Source organism: Populus alba, chromosome 14, assembly GCF_005239225.2.
Source record: "Populus alba chromosome 14, ASM523922v2, whole genome shotgun sequence".
NCBI lineage: Eukaryota > Viridiplantae > Streptophyta > Magnoliopsida > Malpighiales > Salicaceae > Populus > Populus alba.
In genome coordinates this window covers 12,433,044-12,459,414 of record NC_133297.1, presented here as the reverse complement: position 1 = coordinate 12,459,414, position 26,371 = coordinate 12,433,044, and the positions used below count along the sequence as shown (strand labels likewise).

The 26,371-nt window shown below is 35.4% G+C and overlaps 3 protein-coding genes and 1 pseudogene across 4 annotated transcripts; 3 read left to right on the top strand and 1 right to left on the bottom strand.

Moving 5' to 3' along the window:
• The first annotated feature begins 1,638 nt into the window (after positions 1–1,638).
• Positions 1,639–10,805, top strand: LOC118051663 (sterol 3-beta-glucosyltransferase UGT80B1). The gene is made up of 14 exons (XM_035062734.2): positions 1,639–2,880; positions 3,238–3,386; positions 3,885–4,127; positions 4,465–4,576; positions 4,774–4,944; positions 5,043–5,106; positions 5,732–5,789; positions 5,884–6,061; positions 6,802–6,932; positions 7,812–7,914; positions 8,552–8,628; positions 8,915–8,962; positions 9,209–9,358; positions 10,252–10,805. The coding sequence occupies exons 1-14, from the start codon at positions 2,619–2,621 to the stop codon at positions 10,447–10,449; spliced, it is 1,944 nt and encodes a 647-aa protein (XP_034918625.1). The 5' UTR covers positions 1,639–2,618; the 3' UTR covers positions 10,450–10,805.
• Positions 10,806–12,726: 1,921 nt separating this feature from the next.
• LOC118051692 (citrate-binding protein-like) lies at positions 12,727–13,730 on the bottom strand (annotated as a pseudogene).
• Positions 13,731–14,640: 910 nt separating this feature from the next.
• Positions 14,641–18,406, top strand: LOC118052489 (protein PHLOEM UNLOADING MODULATOR). 2 transcript variants are annotated; one of them, XM_073404250.1, is made up of 5 exons: positions 14,641–15,050; positions 16,213–16,607; positions 17,247–17,440; positions 17,539–17,852; positions 18,034–18,406. In XM_073404250.1, exons 1-5 carry the CDS (start codon positions 14,749–14,751, stop codon positions 18,161–18,163), a joined length of 1,335 nt encoding a protein of 444 aa, XP_073260351.1. In that variant the 5' UTR covers positions 14,641–14,748; the 3' UTR covers positions 18,164–18,406. The 2 variants fall into 2 exon arrangements, with proteins under 2 accessions (XP_073260351.1, XP_034919691.1); XM_035063800.2 differs by having other exon boundaries at positions 14,643–15,050; positions 17,539–18,406.
• Positions 18,407–19,212: 806 nt separating this feature from the next.
• Positions 19,213–25,558, top strand: LOC118053310 (thioredoxin Y1, chloroplastic). The gene is made up of 4 exons (XM_035064890.2): positions 19,213–19,606; positions 23,895–23,983; positions 24,351–24,528; positions 25,131–25,558. Exons 1-4 carry the CDS (start codon positions 19,427–19,429, stop codon positions 25,194–25,196), a joined length of 513 nt encoding a protein of 170 aa, XP_034920781.1. The 5' UTR covers positions 19,213–19,426; the 3' UTR covers positions 25,197–25,558.
• The last annotated feature ends 813 nt before the right edge of the window (positions 25,559–26,371 follow it).

The following is a 26,371-nucleotide window of genomic DNA, read 5'->3' as shown; positions in this document are numbered from 1 at the left end:
TTCAAAAGCTATAAAAACATGCTTTTTACTAAAAAAAAAAGCATAAGCTACCTCTCATCTAAACACTCAAAGTACTATAAAAACATGCTTTTTACTTAAAAAAGCACAAGTTACCTCCCATTCAAACACCTTCTTGTTCATGAGAGAAACTTCACTTTTCATAAGCCTGCCACTGTTACTACTTTTATTTATTTTTGCATTTCAATAATATTTTTTTAAAAAATTTAAATATTTTTTATTTTTTTTATTAACTTTAAATTAATATATTTTTATTGTTTTCAAATCATTTTAATGTGTTAATATTAAAAATAATTTTTTAAAAATAAAAAAAATTATTAACATATATTTTAACATAAAATATCATTTAAAAAAATAACTACAACTACGCTTTAAATAAGTTTCATATAGAATTTCAAGGAGCTTCTCTCAACGAATTAGGAGGTCCTTCTTGCTCATACGTTGTTAATGTAAAAGAATTTAATTTTTTTATTTTTATTTTTCCACCGTATAAAAAAGGATTAGTTTTACAATTACATGTATATAATAAAATTAGAAGTCGCATCAGTTTAGCCAACGAATCAAAGACCTGTTTCCTTATTTATTTATACAAACGACAAAAAAAAAAACTCCTTTTCATGCTTCGTGAGATGTATCCAGGAGTTTCCTTTTACTTTCATTTTTCCTTTTTCTCACCCCCAGGTAACCTCGACTTGCTTCAAGAAGTTTCCTTCTTGTTGATGGGTTCGAATCTTTAAATAATATTTAAAATATTTTTTTCTCATGCATTAACAGATTAAAATAGAAAATACATTTTATATAATTTTAAAAGTATGTTTTTAGTTTTATTTGTACTAATAAAAATTATTTTATTTCCACTTCCCAGTATTTTTATTGTATTTTTTTTTCTTTCAAATGGACAATTTTTTCTTCCCAGACAAACAAACAAATAAATCAATGTAGGTGAAGACTGTAATTAAATATTAGGAACTCATTTTTTTTTTTTTCTGTTTTCAAAGCTGATAATATTTCAAGCTCTAAAAAAAGCAAAACATGAATTTGAGCACTCATCTCTTTAATCAAAAGAAAACCCCCGATAAGTTCTAGGCTTCTTGATGAGAAGATTTGTGAATGATTCAGGCTGTTTTAAAAGAGAAAAAAAATATTATTTTTCTTATAAAAAAAAACTTGCTATTTCTTATTTTAATTCTCAGCACATATACTCTCTTTATATCAAAATTAAATCCCATCTTCAATTTTAATTTAGGTTTCAGTAAATCAATGCACATCCATAATTAATCTGCCTAATTTCTTTATAGCCTCCTTCCGGCTTCCTGCCAAACCTCAAAGGGCAGAAAATGTTGTTATTTTATATATAATTTAATGTTTATATTTTTATTTCACCTCTTTCTATTTTCCTTTTGTTTTAAAATCCAAATTTAACCTTTTTTTCTCGTTCGTCAAAATCGATCCATCTAAAAAAAATCGATCCATTTTATTACCACCGGTCACGACATTTTCAACGGTCCACCTTCGAAAAGAGTACCTCCTCACTAGGTGTCCTTGTCCTCACTCTCGGACACAGTGAATTAAAGTAGACTTGCTCACATATAATCAACCGACCGTCCTGATGTCCATCTCCTTAACTTGCCGCTTAGTCTAAAAAATCTCGAGCTCTCCATCTTTCAGAAAAAAAAAGCCCAATATTTTTATCTGTGTTTTTTCCCCCTTTAATCAAGTGATCGTCGTGACTGGTGAAGTACGTGGTCGTTGAACTATCAATGAGTATAAAAACAGCCCTCATCTTCTATGCGTAGATAGAAAAGTTATAGTCTTGGAAATGTATAATTCATGTTTCTGTAGGGTTGTGTCTTTCAGGTTTTTTTTCTTTTAAATATTTGAATCTCCATATCTTGTGTTAAAGGTGAATTCTATTGAGCTTAATTCTTGCCTTTTATAGCGCTTTAAAGTTTTAAACCCCCCCACAACCGCCTTACTTAACGTTCTTTGTTTTTCCAATTGACTGGTTGTTGTGGTAGTCTGTTTGTTTTCTTGCTCTAGAAGCCTAAATACTAGCCTGTCTTTGGACTTTGGGGGCATACCCACCTTGTCTTTCTTCCTTGATCACATTTAGTTTCTGTTTGTAGTTAGAATTTAAAAATTGTGTCATGTGCTTGAAGGCTATTGGACTTCTGGTTATTGTTGACTGTGCTTCCTGGTAGGGTGGTTAGCTGTAGTTTCGGAGTGGTCTGCGTGGTTGGGTGACTTGGAGTTGTTGTTGAAGGGTTTATATTTGATTATTTGTGGGTGTTTTAAGCCCAAATTCTTGAGCAGAAGCGAGGGTTTGCTTCGTGGGAACTGCTGGTGAAGGGTTTAAGATTTGGGGGTATTGTAAGATCGACTTGATGAGTTTGGTTTTATAATAGCGGGTTTTAGAGTTGGAAACCCGAAAAATTGCTTTAAGGTTTTTACTGCTGTGGAGTTGGGTCGAGTGAAGATTTACTTGCTGGTTCTGTTCTTTCGCATTTTGAGACTGCGTGGCTGGTTGGAAACTGAAATAAGAGATTGTTGGAGTTGCTGATCAAGTGAGGTTCAGTGGTTGAGGCTGCTAATTAGATGAAATGGGTAGCAATGCATTTGATCATCCATTAAAAAATTCAGAAGAGGAAGGACTTGAAAGCAACTATAAGCTGAAAAGGAGTATTGATCAGATCAGTGGTGGTGATGAATCGGTAACAGTTGATTATGCGTCCTCAGAGGAACAGTCTGAAGCGGGTCCTCTTCAGGAAGCAGAGAAGCAGAAGACAAAGTCAGGGAAGCAGTCATCAACTCTAGAGATTTTCAAATCAAAAGAATTGAATTTCTCTCCTTCACCTCGAAAAGGTTAGTATCTAGTTACTTGGCAGCCTAACAAGTCATCATTTCTTTTGCTTTACACAACATTATCTGAATGAAACTTCACTGCACGTGCTGAATTCATTCCTAAGAGTCTTCATCTTGTTTATTTTTCTATACTTGAGAAATCAATAATCCTAATCCGGTTCTGTTTTTGAAAAACTCGTTGCACGAAGTATTTATGTGCTCTCCTTTCATAATTTGCATATTGGAAACTGAATACCGATTTTCTGTTCTAAAATTTATCATACATTTAATACTACATGGTTAGGATTGTTTTCCTGTTTGTATTGTTATAGAGTTTATTTGAAATGTTTTCTGATGTCAAAGCATCTGATCTTGAAGGCATGAATCGCAGCATCACCACACCTGTTGAAACTCGTAGACACCCGCTGTTTAATGATGATGATAATATTACATTCCATAGATCCATGACGGAGAACAGGGCTTTAAGGCATGAGCTAAGGTTGGACAGACTGTCAGAGCGTGAAAAGGTAATTAGCATGATCTAATACATGGGTCTAACTGCAAGTTTCTTCATGCATGATCATATGTATTGTTTGGAACCTATGCAAAAAGGCCAGAAATGCTTTCTGTGCATTATACATATACTCTTGTCTGATTGTATATGATTTCCACCTCATGCTGCATCTCCACCTAGAATATGCTCCCCTCTGATTTCTTATCTCTTTCGAGAATTTCCATGTTTTATTTTAACTCAAATGACATATTATTTGTGTTACGATACTCATAAACCAACATCCATGACTGCTGGAGTATCTGATAGCCTGCCTCACTTTCCCCCATTAACAAGGTTTCTGATATGAAAGTTTTATTCGCTATATGACATTTATTGCTAGTTTATTGTGGCAATCTGATGATCAGTTATCAAGTGAGATGTTTATTTCATTCACCTTGCTCTCAACCACTAACTTTTTCATGATTGAGTATTATTGCTTTCTATTGTTTATGAATCTTTTTATACTTTTCAGAAGAAACTAATCATAGAGCTAGTCAAGATCCAAAACGATGGAACAGTTGAAGTTGATATAGATGAAAATGCTCCTGTTGCTTCGGAGTTGTTAGAGCTTCACTCAGTTGAAGGGGCATCCTTTTATGTCAATGAAAGCATTTCTGGTTGCAATAAATCAATCCCAAGATTGAAAGTTGCCATGCTTGTGGTTGGAACAAGAGGAGATGTACAGCCCTTTCTAGCCATTGCAAAAAGACTTCAGGCATGTTCATAGTAATTTACTGCTTACTTGCTGTGCTGTTTTTGCAATGACATTTATGCTCTATATCCCAGTTCCAACCTCTTGTATGTCCTGCATATGTATTCCATTTATTATATTATTCATGTTTTTTTTCTTCTTTTTTCCTTTTTAGTTAAGAAAGAGTCATGTATTTTGTATTATGTCCTTGTTATTTGCAAAAATCAATGGCAATTTTGCCTATGGTTCACCGGTAAAACCCCAATGTCAGTGTCAAGTGTTCCCTAATCTCTATTCTATCATTACATGTTTTATAAACTGATTTGCGGCAAAAATAATGATCCAATTTTTTTTCTAGCAGGAATTTGGTCATCGTGTTAGGCTAGCCACTCATGCTAACTTCAGCGACTTTGTAAGATCGGCCGGTGTAGATTTCTATCCTTTGGGCGGTGATCCTCGGGTGTTGGCAGGATGTAAGAACTCCCTATTCTTTTGAAGCTATTAAAACCATACAATTTTCTATTTGCTGTAACTTAAGATATGGTGTCCTTAAAACTCCCCTTAGATACTTGGCCTGTTTTTACTGTCCTACATGGTCAAAATTTTTATTCCAATTTTGCTGTTTTCCTCGATTTGTTTGTGTTATGCTAATGTGAGGACTTAATTTCAGATATGGCCAGAAACAAAGGTTTAATCCCATCCGCGCCTGGAGAAATATCCATACAGAGGAAACAACTGAAGGCCATTATTGAGTCTCTTCTTGCAGCATGCACAGAACCAGATATGGAAACTGGTGTGCCTTTCAAAGCCCAGGCAATTATTGCCAACCCTCCAGCATATGGTGAACAAACAGAATTTGAAATTTCCACATCAGAGTCACTGTCGTATAATAAAGACATAATGGCATACATCAAACTCTAACTTGCCCCTATGTTGCAGGACATGCACATGTTGCTGAAGCTCTCGGTGTACCGATTCACATTTTCTTCACAATGCCTTGGACGTGAGTATCAAGTGATCACTTGCTTGTAAATCTGACACTAACATTACTAGCAACACTTGAATCATCAATTTTAATAGCATTTGTTTTGATATAAATCCTTTGTTACTTGCTATGGAAAATTATGGTTTTTCTTATGTTTCCTAGAGAACAAAAGCTTTGAGGACAGCAGTTTTTTTTACTTGTTTTCAAATTTAATGGACATGCTTTTTTAACACTAGTTTAACCCAAGGTAGTTCACATGAGTGCTTGAGTTTTGTGCTAGTTATTTTGATGCACACATATGTGACCTGGAATTTTTTCATGCATTCTTCATAAGTGAACATGGATTTCTGAGTTAAGAAGAATTAGATGGATCCTGCAAATCAATGGTGTCTGCAAGGGGGCAGGGGATACTGAAAGTTTCAAGCTTATACAAGTCCTAGTATTTTGGTCATGATTAATAAAACAGGAAAAAGAAGGTTTAGAGACTGGTATTAATTGAAATGGAAATTAGAGGAGAAGGTTATTGAATTTTAAACCATGTTATATTTAGTGAATGATACTTTATTTTTTGTTTGTTTGTTTATCTGTTAGTTTTTTACTCGAGGCTCTGTCTTCTCTTCTCACTTCCATCTTCAATAGGCAGGCCAACATATGAATTTCCTCATCCTTTAGCACGTGTACCTCAAAGTGCTGGTTATTGGGTATGTTCTTTCTTGTTGCCACATCTCACTATGATTTCTTTTTACCTGTGAATCATTGGACTAATTTCACCACAAACTGTTTGCATGGATCCAGCTTTCATACATAGTTGTGGATTTACTGATATGGTGGGGAATAAGAGGATATATTAATGAATTCAGGAAAAGAAAGTTGAAGCTTCCACCGATTGCCTACTTAAGTATGTACAATGGATCAATATCTCATCTGCCAACAGGTTATATGTGGAGCCCCCATCTTGTGCCAAAGCCAAGTGGTAAGATTTCCATTAGTTATACTGTTGTTAATCATTCTCAAGCTCGGATGTCTATGTTGCTGTCTTCCTTATAGTACCTTTAATCGGTAACTCTTTGTTACAGTGCTATTATATTCCTCTATTTCTCAAACAAAATCCACCCCCTCCCTTTTTTTTGGAAGAGGCAACTGTTGAATATGGTAAAAAGAAATTATTGGATGTCAAAAACTTATTCAGCAGCAAGGTTCATAGAAAAATGTTTCTATTTTGAATTACTGGCATGCACCTAGGATTGGTTTTTTACTTACCGAACTATGATGAAAATACTTTTGAGGTTATTCCTTCTCTAAACACTTTTCATGTTTCTATTGCCGAAGAACAGCTTAGTTATTTACATGGTTAAAAGAGCCACAAGCTCATAATTTATTCTAGGTTGAGTACTAAAAAGCTGGAAATCTGCAGAGAGCCAGTTTAATCAGATAATCACTATTTTGTTCATTACGTTTTCTTGTACTTATCAATACTACCGTTTTTTTCCTCTAGGAGGGAGAGCTAGCCAGACCAATCTTTTTGTTTTCTCTCAACCACTAATGCTATTTGGAACTCTTTATCAACTTTGATCCCCCCCCTGGTGGTTCCTTTAGTGACATTTAGGGTGTTTTCTTTGTGTTTTTGTACAATCTTGTTATAATCTTTTTAAATAGTTGAGTTCAAATGTTTGTGCTTCATACGTATAATCAACTTTGTTAACTAATCTGCAGACTGGGGACCCTTAGTAGATGTTGTTGGTTATTCTTTCTTGAACCTTGGATCAAAATATGAACCTAAAGAAGAGTTCATGCAATGGATTCAGAAAGGAAAGGAACCCATATATATTGGATTTGGGAGCATGGTACGGTGATTTCCCTTAAGCTGTTACAGTTGCATTTTCATGGATTTTTTGTTTGTTTGTTCTGTTTGTTGGTTGATGCCCCTCGCATTGCAACATTTTTTTCTCTAGGTTTTATATAGTAGTTGTCCTTTTGATACATGCATACTATGATTTTTACTGTGAATCTCTTGGGTGTATGCTAGATTGTGAACCAGAACAGCCTTTACTATTGATGAATGAATGAGGGCAGGAAGATTTGGGGATTGTATATGTTGGAGCTTGGTTGTAATTTAAATTATTTTCCTATGATTTCTCAGTGTTAGTGGCAAAATAACCGATGATATATGGACATAGTAACTCGTGGGATCACAAAGTTCACTTTTAAAATTGCGCTTCTCTGAAAAGGCCACTTTGAGAAAAAAAATCTCTGTACTGCCTGATTTTTTAGATTGGTCTATTATATGTTTGAAGCAATGAAGGATGAATTAATTAACTTGAGTAAAATTAGCTCTTTGATATTTTGGACCAAATCTTCTCAATTACAGCTGAGTCCTCTGCTAAATTCCTATTCTCTTATGACATATTGTTAGTACTTTGGGTATATTGTTCTCTGTACTTTTATTGGAATATTGCATTTTTGCATTGTCTAAACTCCAATGAAGATTTATGTCTGTAAATAAATTTTGCAATAGTTGTAAGTATGCATCAATGGGGTTGTGCTGTTATGGCATACTATTTTTCTCTGTTTTTTCCGTATACCTGAAAATTAAATGTCTATCAACCCTTCTGTCTTCTTTCCATTTTATTTTAAATTCATATAGCTGGCCAATATAATCTTGTTTTCTTCATTTATTTATTTTTAGAGGCTATAATTGAAACAATTATTTGCTGCTTGTGAAGCCTCTTGAAGATCCCAAGAATACGATGGACATAATATTGGAGGCTTTGAAAGATACTGGACAAAGAGGAATAGTTGATCGAGGTTGGGGAGATCTTGGAAATTGTAAGCATTTTCCTTTCTTTTCCTATGCCTGCTTACAGATTTCGATCACTGTTCAGAAAGTCACATCATAGTAGAGTTCTGAGTTGTGTCAGTGTGGAAATTAATATCTGTTTACATAGGGCTTTGTTGACTGGTGAATCTCTATCATTCTTTTCTGTCATTTTACCTGGTTCTGGTGAGCGATTTTGCAATTTCTTCAACAATAGTTGAAAGAAATGCTTCGCAGTGGCATAACTGAAGCTTCTAAATGAATATGCTTTATTTAGCTGTACAGATATCTACTCAACTAGAGTGTGGCACTTTCCTAGATACCAAATAAATGTACTAATGTCCATATGTTATTACTTCCCTGGCTGATATTTAGCGGGATCTGACTGCCTTCTGAGCTTGAATTTTGCTTTCCTGTTCCCTTTTTTCTTTTATTAATACATTTTTCTTCTATCTCATCCATAAACCGCCATAACATGTTTGATGATACATTGTTGAATTCCTCATGTATTGTTGCTGATTTGTCATTGGTCATTATAATAGTTTGAAATTTCTTTCCATTGCATAGCTTTTGATTTTTAAATGAAACCACATATGCTAAATTGTGAAATATGTATGGTTTCTCTTCTGATGGAAACGGTTCTTGCAGTCATGGAAGTACCTGACAGCGTCTTCCTTTTGAAGGATTGCCCTCATGATTGGTTGTTTCCTCAATGTGCTGCCGTGGTGAGTGATATTATAAGATTGTGATTATGTTGCAAAGTAAACCTTTGCGCAGTTGGCCAGTATGGCCTTTGCCTTCTCCTTCTCCTTCTCCTTTTACCCACCCTATTAGACAATCATAAACAATACTGGGATCTCTGCTGTTGCCTAGATTTATTGACATGGATGAATGCCAGAAATGGCTTGCTATTAGCAATACACACCTCCAGTAGAATGTTGTGTTACTCGAGTATGTTGGTTACTTTTGTAACTGGATGATTGATTGGAAGCTTTTTACAACAATATGCAGGTTCATCATGGTGGTGCTGGAACCACGGCTGCTGGGCTAAGAGCTGGGGTAAATGCTCCTTTTAGATAGCTTAATATTCTCTTGAATTCATTTGAGAATGTCTCATCTAAATAAATCAGTTTCATTAAGATTATTCTGTCCTGAAGATTATCATGTGAATGAATCCAAATTCATGCTTGGAAATGGCATTAAGAGAGTTTGTAACCTATTCAAGTTATGCAACTCAATTGTCTATTAGAACCAAGTTCACTTTTTACATGCTGACCTTGTCTCCTTCAAAAATGTAAATTACAGTGCCCGACAACTATAGTGCCATTCTTTGGTGACCAGTTCTTCTGGGGTGATCGAGTGCATCAAAAAGGGCTGGGGCCTGTACCAATACCGATAGCTAAGCTCAGTGCTGAGAACCTTTCAGATGCAATAAGGTTCATGCTAGAGCCTGAGGTAAGCAATATGTTGTGCATGGCCTCCCAATTCATTGAAGTCATTTCGTTGAATATCACAAATATGTTAGATTTCACTGATATGATTTTATTGTCTCATTAGTGTTTGTTTGTGGTTGCAATAGTAAATTTTTTAGATCAGAAAATCTTGCTAGTTCCTTTCTTGAATAGATTTCTTATAAGCTGATCATTTCAGTCATCTTTTAAGATATAGGACTCTATCAATTAAGCTGCAACAGTGTTTCTGCTGCATAAACTTCCTCGCACCCGTCTGGAGTTTGCAAGGAACTTCAGATTTTCTCTTTATTCTTTGAGAGAGTTAAATACAGATCAAAACAAATACAAGTGAAATTTTGATGTTTTATTGAACATAAGTATGGAAGATGCACTTATATTTTCTGGAAAAAAACATGAACCGGCAAAAAAGAATTATAAACAGAGAAGTCATAGACCCATCCACTCTATTTTCATAATAATTCTCAAATTATGTTTTCAAGTAAGAAAATAGATTCTTAATGATGCAAAATATATTTGGAAACTACAATTTTTTTTTGTTGTGGCTTGCGCCCATCTAATTTTCTCTGAACCGGGTGGCGCCTACTGACTGTTATAAAAATCCACATCAAAGGTGTTTTGAAGTTACAGAACGATTTAATGCCCTCAAGAAGACAAAATATTTATGGAAACTTAGCTGAATTTAGGCTCTAATTTGAGCATAATTTTACATGATTAACCATTTTTGAATTCTTCTTCTACTATGTTTGCATATCAACCATCATGTTAGCTTAACACCAAAATGCAACATGAAATGGGAAGTTCCAGGGTCAATCTTCCCATGCACTACTTTTATAAGGATGTCTTTTCCATTCCTAATGGGACTTTTAACATGGCCAGGTTAAATCTCGAGCTATGGAGCTGGCTAAGTTGATAGAAAATGAAGATGGCGTTGCAGCTGCAGTTGATGCATTTCACCGGCATTTACCCCCCGAGCTACCCTTGCCTTCTTCATCATCAGAGGACAATGACCAGCCAAACCCCCTGCAATGGCTCTTTATTCAAATTGAAAAGTGGTGCTGCCTACCTTGCCCATAAGCTTCTCCTGGTGTCTTTTCGTGTTGTGTAGATATGCTTTTTTGGTTTTCATTTTCTTTTGATCTTAGATATCTTATGATTTGTTTTGACATTCCATTCATTCCATTCTTAGCTGGTATAGTATTGAGGGATAGTAGAAGGCAGTATCAGGTCATATTTTTTTTTCCCCATTTTGAAACAGTATTAGCTTTTTCTTACATTTATTTTGATCGTCGTCTCTTTACATTTGTAATAGTAATATGAAAGTCAGGGAGTGACACAACTCAAACCAGTTTACTTTTTGTTTTCCTGTGTTTGAAAGCAAAGGCAAGGCCTTGCGTTAATAGTGGTATTGAACTGGATAATTTCGCCTGGCCCTTGATCATAGGTTGAGTATTTTTCTTCATCATCAATGAACAGAGTCACCCTTCATCCATATAATGGGTTATATTCCGCCTGAACCGCCTGTCATAAAGATCAGTAGCCACCAAGTCTCCACTGTTGTACCTGTCCCAAAACCATAGCCTTAAAATTGCCAAACTCCTGATGAAGTGTCGAGGGCCCGAGGCCCTACAAATTAACGAAGGAAAAACAGTTGGACAATGAACCATGTCTCAGTAGTATTATATAATGCTAATTATCTTATAACCATTTTAATTCAAGAATAATTATATAATACATTATCAAATAAAATGATAAGATTTAAATTTATAATTATTTAATAAGGTTCTTATATAATTCAGAAAACAAGTATTTCAATGGCTAAAAGGAGAAGCAGGAGAGGATAAGATTGATTTTCTTTTTAATTTTCGATAAAAACACTTATTTGTGAAATAATTATATGAAATTTAAACTCATAATTATTTAATCATTAATTTTATTAATGAAAATATAGGTAATGAGATTTGTACACCTATAATATTATATTAAATAATTAATGTAATTAAAAACATTAAGTTATTAAATATAAAATATATTATTCTTTTACCACTCAGGACACAAATATTTACAAGTCATGAAACAAGCAAGAGCACTGTTTTTTTTGTAATAAATTTGGTAACTAAGAATTGAACATTGTACCTGTGTGAATGTCTTTTCTTGCAATTGAATAGTTTTTTTGAACTAACGCCGAAAATGAAAAAACTTTCTCCTCGAAGATGAGCTGCCCAGCAAATCATCAGTGAGGCAGGTGCATTTTATTGAAGGGAAAATATTATATATATATACATATATATATATATATATATATATTTTTTTTTTTTTTTTAAATTATCATTACCTCCACAGGCACGTTCAGTGGCATTTTTTGGGTGGTTGCTTTATATCTATGATTAGTGTATAATGTCACGTCTCCTTAATTTCACCTTACCATCATTACTCATGCAGTCAGTCAGTCAGTCAGGTTGGAAGCAGCTGTCTCTCTTCTGGGCTCCTCATTTCATTTCGTACGGGCACAGCAAGCCAAACGGTCTGTTAATTTTTTATTTTAAAGATATTTTAAAAAAAATTAATTCTTTTTATTTTTTTATTAATTTTAAATTAATATGTTTTTAATATTTTTAAATTATTTTGACGAATTAATATTAAAAATAATTTTTTTTAAAAAATAAAAAATATTATTAACATATATTTTAATATAAAAAATTATTTAAAACACACAAATTTGATTACTTCGTTACCGCATCTATCTTACTCGTTTTCCTAGTTAATGATATGCGGCTCTTGTAACTAATCTAGTCCTCAACCCAGACAAAATAGAAATCTACTATTGATTTGATGGTTTCCAAGAGTTACAGCTTTATTATTATTATTATTATTTATATATTACCGGCCTATCATCAACTCTAAAATTAATAAATATATAAATTTTTTATAATTCTTAACTCTTCAAAAAACTTGAATTTATAATTATTAAAAAATAAATTTAAAATTTAATCTGTTAAATATTTTTATAATTTTAAAAATTACAGTTTTTTTGTTTTTATATTAACATAAATGTCTGAGTCAGTTTGTGTATACCTCAATTAATTCCACGAATCTAAAATTAAAAACCTGTATAAACTTTCAAAAATCTTAAAATTTATAAAACTCAAATTAATAACTTCTTGAAAAACAAATCCTAAATTTAATTAATTAAACATACACTTTTCATTATTTAAGAGTTACAACTTTTAATTTTACGTGGAGTTGCCTATAATCAATCTCTATCTCTATAATCAACTTATAATATTTTTCTTGCCATAGTAAGCTTAATTAAGCTGCACGTATTTAAGTAATAATCATATATATGATACACTATCACTTCTTATATATTTTGATGTCTCTCCACCTTGATTCCATGTAATAGGTAATATCACGAGGAGCAGCATAAACTCCGCATTTGAAATGGAGGTCACCTGGCCCTCGATCCTTGGTGGAATACTTTTGCTCGCCATCAACGTCTACAGTCGCCCAATCTCCATCCACATCGTGGATTATGTTTAGCCTGAACCACCTGTCATCAAGACCAGTAGCCACTAAATCCCCGCTGTAATATCTCAAATTGCCATCATATACCCGCAGAATCAAAGTGCTTGCGTCCTCAGGCCTCAGCTGCACCGTGTAACTGCGCTACTGTCACACCCGATGTTTCAAATTGCGATGCTCCTGATGTATAGTCAAGAACCTGCAAAAACAAGATAAATTAACCAACGAGACACTTGGTAATGTAACTGTGTCTAATTTTGCGTAGATAAAAAGGAGAAGATGAAGGGGGCCTGGTTACTTTCATGTGAACTTCAGTTCTTGGTTGGGTGCGACTATTGGGGTCATGAGGCTTGTCAGTATCATAGACACACATATGATGTTTGTAAGAGAATTAAATCATATTCTGGGACCTTACATAACAGCTTGAGCTATTAGGTTGAGATGGTTTTTTGACATGGTATCAGAGTCTTGATGACCAAGCGGTCACGAGTTCGAATCTCACAATCCCTATTTATTTGATAAAAATTAAACACAAGGTAATGTGGGACTGTGCAAGTTTCACTTGAGGGGGCGTTAGAGAATAATATAAATCATATTCTGAAACCTCACCTAACGGTTTCAACTATTAGGTTGAGATGGTTCTTTGACTGACTGCGTACTCCATCTTCATCATTTAGCAGTTTATTACATGGTTTCAGCAACTCAAAATTTGCTTCTGTTAATGGCACCGGAGTGAAACCATCTGTAGGGTCAGCAGCACTGCATACGAGATTGAGGTTTTCCAGCGAGCCCACGAGGGCCAAAATGGGAAGCAGACAGCAATGGAATCCTTTCATTTTTTTCTTCTCCTTTTCACTTCTCCTTAATGTGTATAACTCTCTCTCTCTCTCTCTAAGATGGTGTGTGTGTGAACTTTATGATTCTCAAGGCAGGTATTTATATAATGAAACTTATGGCAAGCAGGAACTACAATTAATTTGAAATAAACTTGGGAAGATTTTAGAATCTTACCTTGGAATTGCATGGCTTGTCTTTTCTTGCAATCGAATGGAAGAGTTCATATGTCTCCTATGATCCATTATAAAAAAAATGACAGCTGTCTAGAATAAAACTGCCCAGTTGCATTTTATGAAGATATATCACCGCAGAAAGCATCTTACCCAAGATGAATTTAATTCCATCTCAACTCTTGGCTTGAAGCCAAGAAATTGTTCACGCCATTGATGATGCTTTGATTTAACATAATTTCCCTTATCTAGTTCATTTCACCCAGAACAAAATAGAAATCTACAAGCTAGAAGATTTTAACGAGCAGTGGGTGCCATCTAATTAATTGAATTCTTTTATCTTATCAAGAACATAATTTTGCCAATGAGAGAAGATAGATAACCCTTCACTCATTTACCTTGAAAAATATTGAAGATTTTGCCAATATTGAATTCTTTTATCTTATCAAGAACATAATTTTCCCAGTTAAAATTGTTGTTCTAACTTTAAGAAATTTACCCAACATGCACATTGCTTGTTTTATGGTATCATCGTCACGTAAAGAGAAAAGGATTATTTTTGTATTTTAAATTAATCTTTATTTAATTTTTTTATATTGTTTTACTTCCTGATATTAATAATAAATTTTTAAAAATATTATTTTAATATATTTATATATAAAAAAAACATTTTAAAAAATAATCAATATCACTATTAAAAAAGCATAATTACCTTATTTTTACGAGCACAGTAAGCAGCTCGCAGTAAAAAATCCTATCTCTGAGAAGACCTCGAATCTCCGACTTTTCTTACACCATACTCGCTTTTTTTTTTTCTACAGTTGTCACCACCATCACCACTGCCACCATGAGGTGGGGGTTCTCACCGCCTAAAATCACCTGCGGTTTAGGATTGGCGGCAATTTCTTATGTGGCGGTGGACTATTTGCGCCACCTGTCCCCAGCGTGGCACGAGCGTCTCCAGCCAGCACTATGGTCAATACTCGCCCTCATCGCCATCTCTCGTGTCCCTTTCTACAAGCACTGGTCGTCTGAGTTTAGAGCTGCCATTCCCTTTGTTGCTTCTATGCTGTTTATGCTCGCTTGTTTTCTCTTAGAAGCTCTCTCTGTGCGCTTTGTCACTGCTGTTCTTGGCCTCGATTGGCACAGGTAATTGCATTGTTGCTTTTCTGTTTTTATGCTGTGTTTTTTATTTTCAGTAGTAATGATCTTTGAAACTAGCTTGGATTTTGTTTCTCTTCTTTTTTTGGTATGGTTTCTTCTGCATTATGTTAACTGTTAAGTTACTGATTTGGAAAGATATTGAATTAGCACTGGATCTGATCTGGGTTTGACTTTGAATATCAAATGATCTAATTAATGAAGTTACTGAACTGAATCTATATTAACAAAGGTTGCCACTTTAGTAGATTCTGATTGGTGAGAGGATCTAAATTTTGATTCAGGTGCTCTGGGTTGGGATGTTTTTGTTTTTGCTTTCTAATCTGATCAGCCAACGGCCCGGGTGAATGGTAATTGCTTTAGTGTAGGAATCAGAATGAACTCTGGCGATTTTGTCCAGTTTTTTGCTCTAAATGATAGCTGCCTGTTTTTGAGCTTTTGCAAAATGGTTGACACTCACTCTGCATTTAGGTCTTTAGGTATTGCAATTGCCAAGATTGCCGTATTTACTATTAGATGTTAGCGTTTCTATTTTTAGATTATAGAAAATGTCAATGATTTATTTGAGAACCTTACCAGTCCCATAAATTGAAATTTTGATAAGGGTTAAGAAAGAAAATTAGTACATCTGTAGGTGTTAAAAACCTTGAAATTGACATGTGCATTTAGTTGTGCTAGTTGATAAGCTACGGAAGGTTTTCAAGATTTTTTGCATCCTGGCACTTAATCCATTACGTATTGCATTCTCAATGAAGAGCAAAATCTAAATTTAAACTGCTGGATGTAAATGTTTGAGGCCTCTGCTTCAATATTAAGATCCATTACAACCTCAATTTAACCTTTGCTGACTCATTACTTGGGAGTATGGTTAGATTTATTATTCCCTCAGGAAAAATTCTGTGGACCCTGAAGAATTAGAATGCTGGATGTCTTACAAAGTGGATGTTATTTAATAGTTTACTAATTTCAAAATGAAGTTCCTGGTCCATTAAATGATGATTTAATTTGGCATGACTTGTATTTGTTGAAGTTGTGATTTATCCTGCCAGTTTCCTGCCAAAACTATAGCTTTCATCTCCTCAACTATTTAGTTTTTAAAAGATAGCCATAAATGTATTGGATTCATGATTGGCTTGTTAATGTTGAGCAGTGAAACACCTCCTCTACCTGACACTGGCCAGTGGTTACTCCTTTCACTGAATGAAAAGCTTCCTGGATCGTTAGTTGAGATTCTAAGAGCTCGTATTATCGGACTTCACCATTTTCTGATGTTGTTTATGATGCTGGCTTTCTCTGTGCTATTTGACTCCGTAGAAGCTCCTGGTCTCGGTCTTGGTGCAAGATACATGTTCACTATGGCAATTGGTCGTCTTCTTCGGGCTATAACTTTTGTATCTACAATTCTACCATCAGCCCGGCCTTGGTGTGCTGCAGCTCGGTTTAGAGTCCCTGCATATCCTCACCACTGGGCGCAAAAATATTATGTTCCTTATGCTTCAGATGCTGATGCTATTCGTCAGATAATAAATCAGGATATAGCTTATGGTATGTTCTGTGTTGAGCTTGAATTGCAGTATTTGTTTGCTGTCATTAATACCGTGTTTCGATTTTTTTATCAGAGCTGCAGTCTCTAGAAAGCATTTCCATGGTGCCTTTTGCATTGCCCACATGAAGCTTGTAAGCTTTTATGGATCTAGTTGGAAAAAATACACTCTATGTTACACTTCTATTTGAACCTGCTACTTGGTTCACTGGGTAGGTGAATCGCATTGTTCATATTCTTCAATTCACTTTAGCTCATAACAATCAAATATTTTCTTTCAAATGTCCAAAGGGATTCATTTCTATCTACTTTTAACAGAATGAGATGTTCAATTGTTTTTGTCTTCCACTGGCAGTAAACAAATGGGTTATAGTAGTTCCCTAATAAGAAGCATTGAAAGTTTTGATGGTCAATCTGATTAATTTTATCTCTTTAGATGGTCTTCCTTATTTTTAGTGTAGAGAAAGGTAGGCCTGTTTTCTACCAGATGGATTTCATAACTGAGAAACATGGTGAAGCTCAGTGTGGTTGCTGTATGAGCTGTGCTGTTTTCTTCATTGCGAATCTATCTTAAATTATGGTAGATGTAAACTTTTGAATGGAAATTTATGTTCACGTTTTCTATTCTTTTCATTTTCCAGCTGATACTGGGGAATACCATGGTGATTACCATCCAGATTGGGGTTCCATGAACTTCCTTGTAAATTTCTTACGACCCACTCCTGCAGAAGGAGCTTCATGGTTTAGTCTTCTGAAGAAAGCTGGAGGTGGCTGCAATGACCTCCTATACAGTGGCCACATGCTCGTAGCTGTGCTGACAGCTATTGCTTGGACGGTAATCTTGTACTAATAAACTTTGAAACTGTGTTGTCTCATCCTCTAATGACCATTGCTGTGAAGTTTAAACTCAATTTTTTTGGCATATGGTGGTAGGAAGCATATGGAGGCTTTAGCTCCGCTTTCATATGGCTGCTTGTAATGCACAGTGCCCAGAGAGAAATTCGGGAACGCCACCATTACACGGTAGACTGCATTGTGGCCATTTATGTTGGGATCCTTCTCTGGAAGATGACTGGTTTTATCTGGCCAGCCAAGGATTCAATGAAAAGTAGAAGACTCGCAAAACTTGAGAGAATTCAAGGTAGATTAATCCAAGCTGCAAAAGATTCAGACATGGACGAAGTGAGGGAGCTTCTCAAGGAGGTTGAGTTGCGCACTCAAGAGAGCCAGAACGAAGGCCACAGCAGGTATTTGTGGTTGTTTTCTTGTGCGACCATTTTCTTAGCACTAACAATTGTCCTTCTAGCTTTCACTTGGACAAGCGACGGTTGATTTTTCTGACACCTTTTACTCTCACGGTTATGAAGGCTTCAACAGTGTAATTCCACGTCTGTATCAACATTTTTTTTTTTGTTGCTTTTGTCTCAGAACTGACTATTTAACAGGGATAGTTTTTGGGAATTCATGTAATTGTGTCAAGAAAACAATCCCCAGAAGAGATGATGAAAGCAGCAGGTTCTTACACGTCCATACAAGAATGAAGGTGGTAGGCTGTTGAAATTTAGATAGAACATTGTATTAGGCTTCATAGATCTTTCTCATGGCTCAGAACTGTGTTCCATTTCCCATCGGATGCTTGCTTTTTATGATGATGAGATTTCAAGAGTTGAGCATTTCTTGTTACACACCATAACAAGTGTAATTGTTTTGGGAGAAATCCCAATACTTCAAACATCGCTGGTCCATGCATTTGATAAACGGATTAAGTGGTGTGTAATATTAAATCCATATGATTTTTATATTTATGTTATTTTATTTTCCTGAATTTGTAAATTAATTCATATATGATTCAATTAAAGTAGCCGTGGGCTGCCTGGATTACCAGAACTTTTCCCTAGCCGGTCAACACTCAATCAATCAAAAACAAAAGGTGGTGGTAGTGTAAAAGCTTCCTGCTAGTAGATTATAAGATAGTCCATGTGGTTTTAGAAAAATGAATTAATTGATTTCTTTAATTTCAATCAAAAACAAAAACTAATTTCCCTCCCTCCCTCTCCTTTTCTTTAAAGATTATTTTAGGTATCATGTGTAAATTTGACAGTATGTCAAATGCTTAAGGATTAGGGATTAATTAATTAGTTTTTGAAATTAGAGAGGTCATTTAATTTATTTTATAAAACTAAGAAACTTATTTATAATTTACTCAATTTCATGCACTTTCTCCTTTTAGCCTTTAGGCGATTTAACATTGAAACCGTTTATATTTAAGAAATTTCTTGCACCGACAAGAAAATTGGCCATTGGCAAATGTGGCATGGGGTGTTTTTAGGATAGAAAATTAGAAATAGTGTTTTTATAAAATTTTAATTTTTAATTATTTTTTTATTTTTAAATTGTTTTGATATATTATATTTAAAATAAATTTAAAAGAAAATATTATTTTTATATTTTTTCTAAATAAAAAACAAACACAGTTGAGCCCCAAACACCGCTGGAACAGGAGTAAAAGGACAGTTCTCCCGTGCTCTCACTTCTCCATTTTCTGCAAACAGTCTTATAAAATCAGGTGGCTTCTCCCCAAAAGATGGGACCCAATAAACCATTCGAACCAAACATCCCCACTATCCAACGAATCAGAATCCACCGAACCTTGAAACTATCCTGTATCAAGAATACGATATAATTCCCTTTCGAAAGCATGCATAGATGATTCTGTAAGCCTCTGATCTCCGTCTCTCAGCAAAGGCAGGCCGGACAAAAATAGAACGTCTGCCTTTTACCGAGCAGATATTTTTCCCCTCCGATTACTATATTAAAAAAAATGGAGATTTCTTCTCTCTCGGCATCAACGATTCCTTCTTTGAATTCTCCCAACTCCACTTCTAATTACTCCTCCAAACTATCTTCATTTTCTTCTCTTCAGTTTCCAGTACAGCTTCATCGACTCCAGTTTCGAAAGAGATGGATTACCTCTCCTTCCCGACCCCCAATTTTGCCACTGGTAACTATTTTTCACTCAACTCTGCAATTTTTTTAACGTATTTTCTTGGAATTGGTGAGATTTATTGTTCTATATTTGGGACTGCTATACTGACTGGTCTGTTTTATTTGCTATTAAAAAAAAAAAAAAAAACTACTAATGTTGGTTGAAACTTGGAAGTTGTTAGGTCTGAGTGGCTCAATAGTTAGAAATGAAATGCTGTTATCATAATAGCTAAAATTGTGTAGAGTGTGTGATGTAGTTGAGAAAAACTTCAATAAATCTCTGGGTTTTTTCACGGCTGATAATGGACCGGTTGCACTCGTGTATTGGTGCTGCTATAAAATAAACTCTATGATGCTTAAGTTAGTTTTTGGATTCGATTATTCAACCGATGAGCAGGTAAAAGATTCATGAAAATGAAAGAGATGTTTTTGTTATGTGTCGTGGAGAGATATTGGTTTCAACTGAAGTCTTATAAAAACTTGTTTCATGCTTATTTTTCCTAAGGTAAGCATGGAACTCGCCCTAGGTTGACAAGGGCCAGTTAGGTGTGCCCTTCGGCTTGCTCTTGGCTTGTCCCAATCGAGCCAGGGGCTAGCCTAGGCAAAACAATTCAGGTCGCCTGAGCCCAGCTTGGTCTTTCTCTCACTTCGTAATTTTTTTCTCCCTTTACTTGGACACAATCCTATGATTTTTATAAAATATGTCCAAGATCCAATAAAAATATCCTCAAACCAACACCTTTATTGAATAACAACTCGGCTAATTATGTTACCTTTTTCACAGCCAATGAAACTCTTTTATTTCACAAGATAAAAATCTTCAACCGTTCATCAGCGTAGGCACCCTTGTAGGGTGAGCTATGAATAACGTTGTTGCCCTTATGCCTGTTCTCCACCTTGGAAAAAGTAAGCATGGAATAAGTTTATATAAGACTTCAATCGAAACCAACAGATCAGGAGATTGATTTCTCCACAACACACAGCAAAAACATCCCGTTTATTTTTTAGAATCTTTTACCTGCTTATTGCTCAAATAATCAAATTAAAAACTGACTTAAGCATTAAAGAGTTTGTTTTACAAGTAACACCAATCCACAAGTGCAACCCAGTTCATTATCAGCCATGAAAAAACTTGGAGATTCATAGCAGTTTTTCTCGATTTCATTAGTGTCGTTGTTTGTGAGAATTGAACTAAGCCCTTGTTCATTTTCTATCCAAACATTTTTCATCCTTCATTGGTACCTGATTTGAGATCTTTCATGGTGGATAACATGGAAACATAAAGAGTTGCAGACCTTATTATCCTTATCAACTCCAATTAACCTCCAACAACTTGGTCAGTGAATGATAGCACTCATAGAAGCTGTTTTAGCTACCCAACAACAACTCTTGACTCTCTCCCCGTTCATCCACAAAATATGTCTCCGGCTTTTCAATAGCATGCCCTGTGCATAGGCAGCCCCATTTCTCATAAGAAACTGAACAAAATGAAGTAGAAGAAATTAGATACCACACTCCTATCATTCCAAAGAGGAAGTCATGTCATCACGATGAACATTCCTGTGCAGGTTGCCTAAACAAGATCTCCATATATTCACCATTATGTCAAATTGTGTTAAATACACATCTCCTTATAGATTTTGTAGTCATAAAGGTGAACCCGGACTACAATGTCCTATCTGATCGTAGGAAGCACATCCAAAATGTTAGAAGCAATTTTGAATTAGTAATTTAGGACATCAACATCATGTGTAAAATTTTAACCACCACTTTTCAAGGGTCTGCTTGAGCCTAGCACCCAGTTAGCCGTCAGCAGAGATGACTGCAACTGCATCGCCATGGTCTCTCTCAATGGGGAATGAATGTATTGTGACCATTCTCCAAGGACCCTGGAAAAAGACAATTCATTTTGGTAGATGTTGAGTATTTTACAAAATGGAATACAAGCACCACAACCACATGCAATGGGAAGAAAACAACAACATCAATGAAACTAGATACAAGCAAGAGAAGCTAGAAGCTAATTTCCTCCACGTGGAAGGTATTCCCTGCAGGCTGAGACTTCAGCATGATTAGGAAAAATCCCATCATAGCCAGGAACAACACTAGTATAAAATGCACGTGAGAGGTCCATGGTGTTCCTCTTAACACTGTTGTCAAAGTGGACATTTCCTATCAGAAGCAACAGCACGTCATCTACATTGTCATGATATAAAAGGCACAAAACTCCTTGGGGTTACTCCCAATCTCCCATAACTTTGGATAGTTGTTGATGAACAAAAGTAAGTGCAGCCCGAGGTTAGTCAATGTAGTCTGGTCTTCCATGGCCTTCCTTTTTAATATATGCAAGTTATTCTCTAACCCCTATCATTTCTTCACACATTGCCATTACTTGAGGGAAATTAGTATCTCTATCATTTACTGTTGCGTGGTATGATAATTCCAATTCACGAAGCCGGCTTTGTAGTTCTACACAAACCTTTCTAGACTCCTCAAGTTCCTTGTTCCTTCTTAGTAAGGGATACATGCTTATGTATATTCTCTTTCTCAACTTCCCACCTATTTACAGATGTGGCATGCATTTGGAAGGCATGAAAAAAAAAAATACATATATGAGAAATGAAGAAGACAGATAAAATGACAAAGTGGAAGAAATGGACGCTTACATGAAAAAAGCACCGTTGAGCTTCACTCAAATGATCAGTGGGAAGAGCATGTATGTTCCCCTTCAAATTTCAAATGCAACACCCTCCACAATTCAAAAATCAAGATTTAAATGTAGTTCATCATCAATAGGCATGCAAATTATTCTAGCCACACACGTCCAAGCAAACTCAAAATCATTTTAGCCATTACATTCTAGCATGTTCAGGAAACTCAAGTTTTCCAGAAGATTTTTCTCCACAAAAAATTTATCCCAACCATAGCTTCTTTTTCCTTTACTTTCTTCACGTCTTTTATTAAAAAATTCCCAACCATTCTTCTTGTATGTTTGGAGGGCAAGTCATCATCTTTGTTCTCCACTTAGGTGAGTGTTTATCTTGCTTTACTTTCCTTTCCACTTGTACAATGTTTACTGTTGCTGCTTGGTAACCTGATTTCCCACAGAAGTACTTATTCTAACGTAACACTGTGAAATTTCCCCTATAATACAAAGATATTTGTTTGCCTAAGTGTAATCTCACAAGGAATGATAGATAGATAAATACAGATGTATTAGTAGGTTATGAGGCGAAAGTGCCTCATTCTAAGGAGAGGATAAGCAAAATTACTGTTGATAGGAGATGTGGCGAGTCAGAAATTACAGTGCCCATGTCCATGTTCAGATGTGATTATACGTTACTCTTGACTGGTTTTGTGAATAACATATTCACATGGTACGGAATATGTTTGAACTAGCTACATCCGAATGGCTGGCTGATACTAGCATCCTTCTTGTCATTTTTTTGAGAAAATCCCTCACTTCAAGTTTGCTTGTTGGGTTAGGTCGATTTAAAGAGATAGAATTTGGCCCTTTGATTTCTTGTAAGTTCAGAAATTATCCTTAAATATTTACCTTTTGTGAAAAAACAGAATGAATGAGATTTGGATGATGTTGCTATGGTGGCTGAAATTGTGTCCTGTTTAGTTGTTTATTTCCCTGATGTGGAACTGAATTAATTGCGAGAAGAAATGACTTGACATTTAGGACTTTCCTTCTACCTTTGACATCTTTGTTCTCAGTTTCTATTGTTACTGATAGTTTTGGTAGTCATTGTTATGAAATTCTCTAATGGTTAGTTATCTCCTGATGATTGTAACAATGATAACTATCTCTGTTTTAGTTGCTATCTCCAATGGTTTAACTGTCATTCCTGTTATCCTTTAACCATGATTTTTTAAACAGAGACTAACGTGGGTCATTTTGAGTTAAACATATTGTGGGTGATAGAGTACCTCATATGCAAATTTTTTAGAGCTCGGATGTTTGAGAGAAACTGGTAAGATATTTGATGCATGTTCATTATGGGGTAACTGTCATTGCTCAGATGCATGTGATTATGCTATGGCTGTAGGTTTCATTAACAACCACGAGATTCAATCCTTTTTTATATTTTGGTTCTCCCCAATATTTGTCTGTATTTTTTACTATTTAATTGTGTTTGTTATAAAGTAAGCAATGGACAAGAACAGTCATTCTGACTTTGATTGAATTGCTGACACTGGCTTTATGTGATGCTTTTGCTGTGTGGCTGAGCTATCAAGTCGAAACTCCTATTTATTCCTAATGTAATGATTTATTTTTTTTCAAATGATAATTGCAGGTTGCAGCAAAGAAGCAAACTTTTTCCACCTTAGATGAGTTGCTAGAAAAGTCTGACAAACCTGTTTTGGTAGACTTTTATGCAACCTGGTAATTTTCTTTATTTTCTCTTCTTTCTAGATTTCTCGTTGTATTATCCCCTAACATTATTGGAAAATGATGTCATAAGTGAAGGTTCTGTGTAGTTATCTAAACTCCAAAACTGATACTTTGCGGATCCACCATTTTATTTATGCATATAGAATCATATAAGTGGAGTTAATAAGCTAGTCTTAGGAGAAATTTTCTTGCATGTATTGTTAGCTGGGATTAACCTTCTGATTGATAAGGTTGTGAATTTTAGGCTACTGAGTAGCTTGGTGATAGATAAGGATCTTTTAAGATTAGCAGATGTTTACCGTTTTGGAATGACTTGGAATCTCAGTTTATAGAAGTGAAGCTAACTTGTGGTGTGCAGGTGTGGTCCCTGTCAATTTATGGCTCCAATTCTAAATGAAGTCAGTGCTGTCCTGGAAGACACGGTCCAGGTGGTGAAAATCGACACTGAGAAATATCCTAGCATTGCTGATAAATACAGAATAGAGGCCTTGCCTACTTTTATCATATTCAAGGATGGAAAGCCTTATGATCGTTTTGTAAGTTGAATTAGTTTTTGTTTGTTCTCAAGTTAAAGTAGCTTTATGTCCCGAGACCTATTCAGTTGTTGAATTAGGGCCATTAAATATTTTCCGCAGAGGGGACAAATGGATTTTATTTTTATTTTATTTTTGAACTAGTGAAAATGGATTTTATGTTCAAGCGTGGTGTTTTCCAAATAGAAAACTGCAGTGAACGTTTTCAAATTGTTTAGGTTTATCCTAGATTTTGGAAACATTTTTTTTCTGCATGGATGCTACTGAAATGCATAAATCTTTTTTGTCTGACAATCAAGTCAGGACCTTTACTCTCCTGTGCCTAGGAACATGCGTCTGTTTCATAACTTGGTTTTGAATTATTAAGTCAATTGTGATATTTTCCTTACAAGTTAACTGCACAACAAGAATCAAAGAGAGGATAAAGATTTGCATTTTGACTACAATGCCTGCGTCCATTAGAGGAGAGGGGTTCACCTCCCTCAACTTTATAATGTACGATGTTTTCAGTTTTACTAGTTCTAATGCTTCTTGTTCTATGGCCACTTACTGTTAACTGTTTGCTGGTTTGGGTTTTATAGCGATCTTGGTTCTGATTTTTGCAGGAGGGTGCTTTGACTAAAGATCAGCTCATCCAACGCATTGAAAATTCACTGAATGTCAAGCAATAGCAACGCCCGGCTTGTTTGTATCCATTTTATTTTATTTCCATAATATATCTACAGATCATGAAACTGCAGTCGAATTGTTCTCACTCTCTTGCTCATTTATGTTATTTGGCTCGCAGCTCCAAAATATACAATATGAAGCTAGTGTGTTTGGATTCCTTACAGCTGATCACCTTCCCCATCCCATCACTCCCTTCTCCTTTTTTTCCCTTTTTAATCTCTCCATGTTAGAAATTCGTGAACGTAGAAATAGTGACAGAAATTGTTTAGGTTAGGTTCCTGAATGTGGTGATCATGTCAAATTGCGATGACATTGTTTTAACTTTGGAAATTTTGCTAATGATTTGCATCTGTTTTGTAATTTTGATGGGAGAATCTGTTCTGTTAAGAATTAGTTTATTTGCTGAGGATTAGTTTTTATTAAGAATTGGTTTGTAATGGAAGTGGACCAAGAGTGGTTGGTAGGAGTGCGAGGAGGATTTAATAATGGTGAGGAGATGACTGTGGAGTGGCATACACAGACTTTGCTGCAGCCTGTTCTGCTGCATTTCTTTTTCACTTCATGTCATTTCTTTTTTCTGATCCTAACTCTTGGGTGACCAAGTCCGCACGGTCGACCTGATCTTGTCTCGTGGGTCATTTGACCCGTTTGACTGGTTCTGCATATTGTTACAAACATGCATTAACCCTTAATTCTCACGTATAGGAAATTTCTGCTTCAAAACTGCCCTCCTCGAGCTTAAGTTCCAGAGACTTGCTGTTAGTGATCCTGAATCTTGCTGCGAGAAGCTTGGGGACCTGTTAATCACTGGCCTCCTCGATGAGCATTCAGAGGTCAGAGAAGGAAAATCACCGTTGAATTTTAGGTTGCATTCTGTGCACCATCTTGCTCTGAGCACATATACAACTCTGGCTTCTGCTTATACAGTATGTGCAAGTGATTTATTTGCTCTACATTCTCAAGTGAGTGGACATCCATTGGAAGTTTTAAGCATGTCCAGGTCATGGCAGCGTATTCATTGTTGCTTGTAGCTGCAACTTACCATCTGTTTTGCTTTGAATCTTTCTTGATTGCATCTGTTGCAAATTCTGGACAAGTGCGTGAGAGTACTTGTTAGCTCTTGTTTGAAGCTCAGCAAGGAATTCCTTGGAAAATGGGGATCGCCTGCCTCGTTACA

Bases quoted from the DNA above. Each gene is read 5' to 3' on its own strand.
- LOC118052489 (XM_073404250.1), top strand. From the start codon at position 14,749: ATGAGGTGGGGGTTCTCACCGCCTAAAATCACCTGCGGTTTAGGATTG. The intron at 16,608-17,246 runs GTATGTTCTGTG...TTCATTTTCCAG, and splicing joins AAATCAGGATATAGCTTATG to CTGATACTGGGGAATACCAT. The intron at 17,853-18,033 runs GTATTTGTGGTT...CTTTTGTCTCAG, and splicing joins CAGAACGAAGGCCACAGCAG to AACTGACTATTTAACAGGGA.
- LOC118051663 (XM_035062734.2), top strand. From the start codon at position 2,619: ATGGGTAGCAATGCATTTGATCATCCATTAAAAAATTCAGAAGAGGAA. The intron at 5,107-5,731 runs GTGAGTATCAAG...TTCAATAGGCAG, and splicing joins TTCTTCACAATGCCTTGGAC to GCCAACATATGAATTTCCTC. The intron at 6,062-6,801 runs GTAAGATTTCCA...ACTAATCTGCAG, and splicing joins TCTTGTGCCAAAGCCAAGTG to ACTGGGGACCCTTAGTAGAT.
- LOC118053310 (XM_035064890.2), top strand. From the start codon at position 19,427: ATGGAGATTTCTTCTCTCTCGGCATCAACGATTCCTTCTTTGAATTCT. The intron at 19,607-23,894 runs GTAACTATTTTT...TGATAATTGCAG, and splicing joins GACCCCCAATTTTGCCACTG to GTTGCAGCAAAGAAGCAAAC. The intron at 24,529-25,130 runs GTAAGTTGAATT...TGATTTTTGCAG, and splicing joins GAAAGCCTTATGATCGTTTT to GAGGGTGCTTTGACTAAAGA.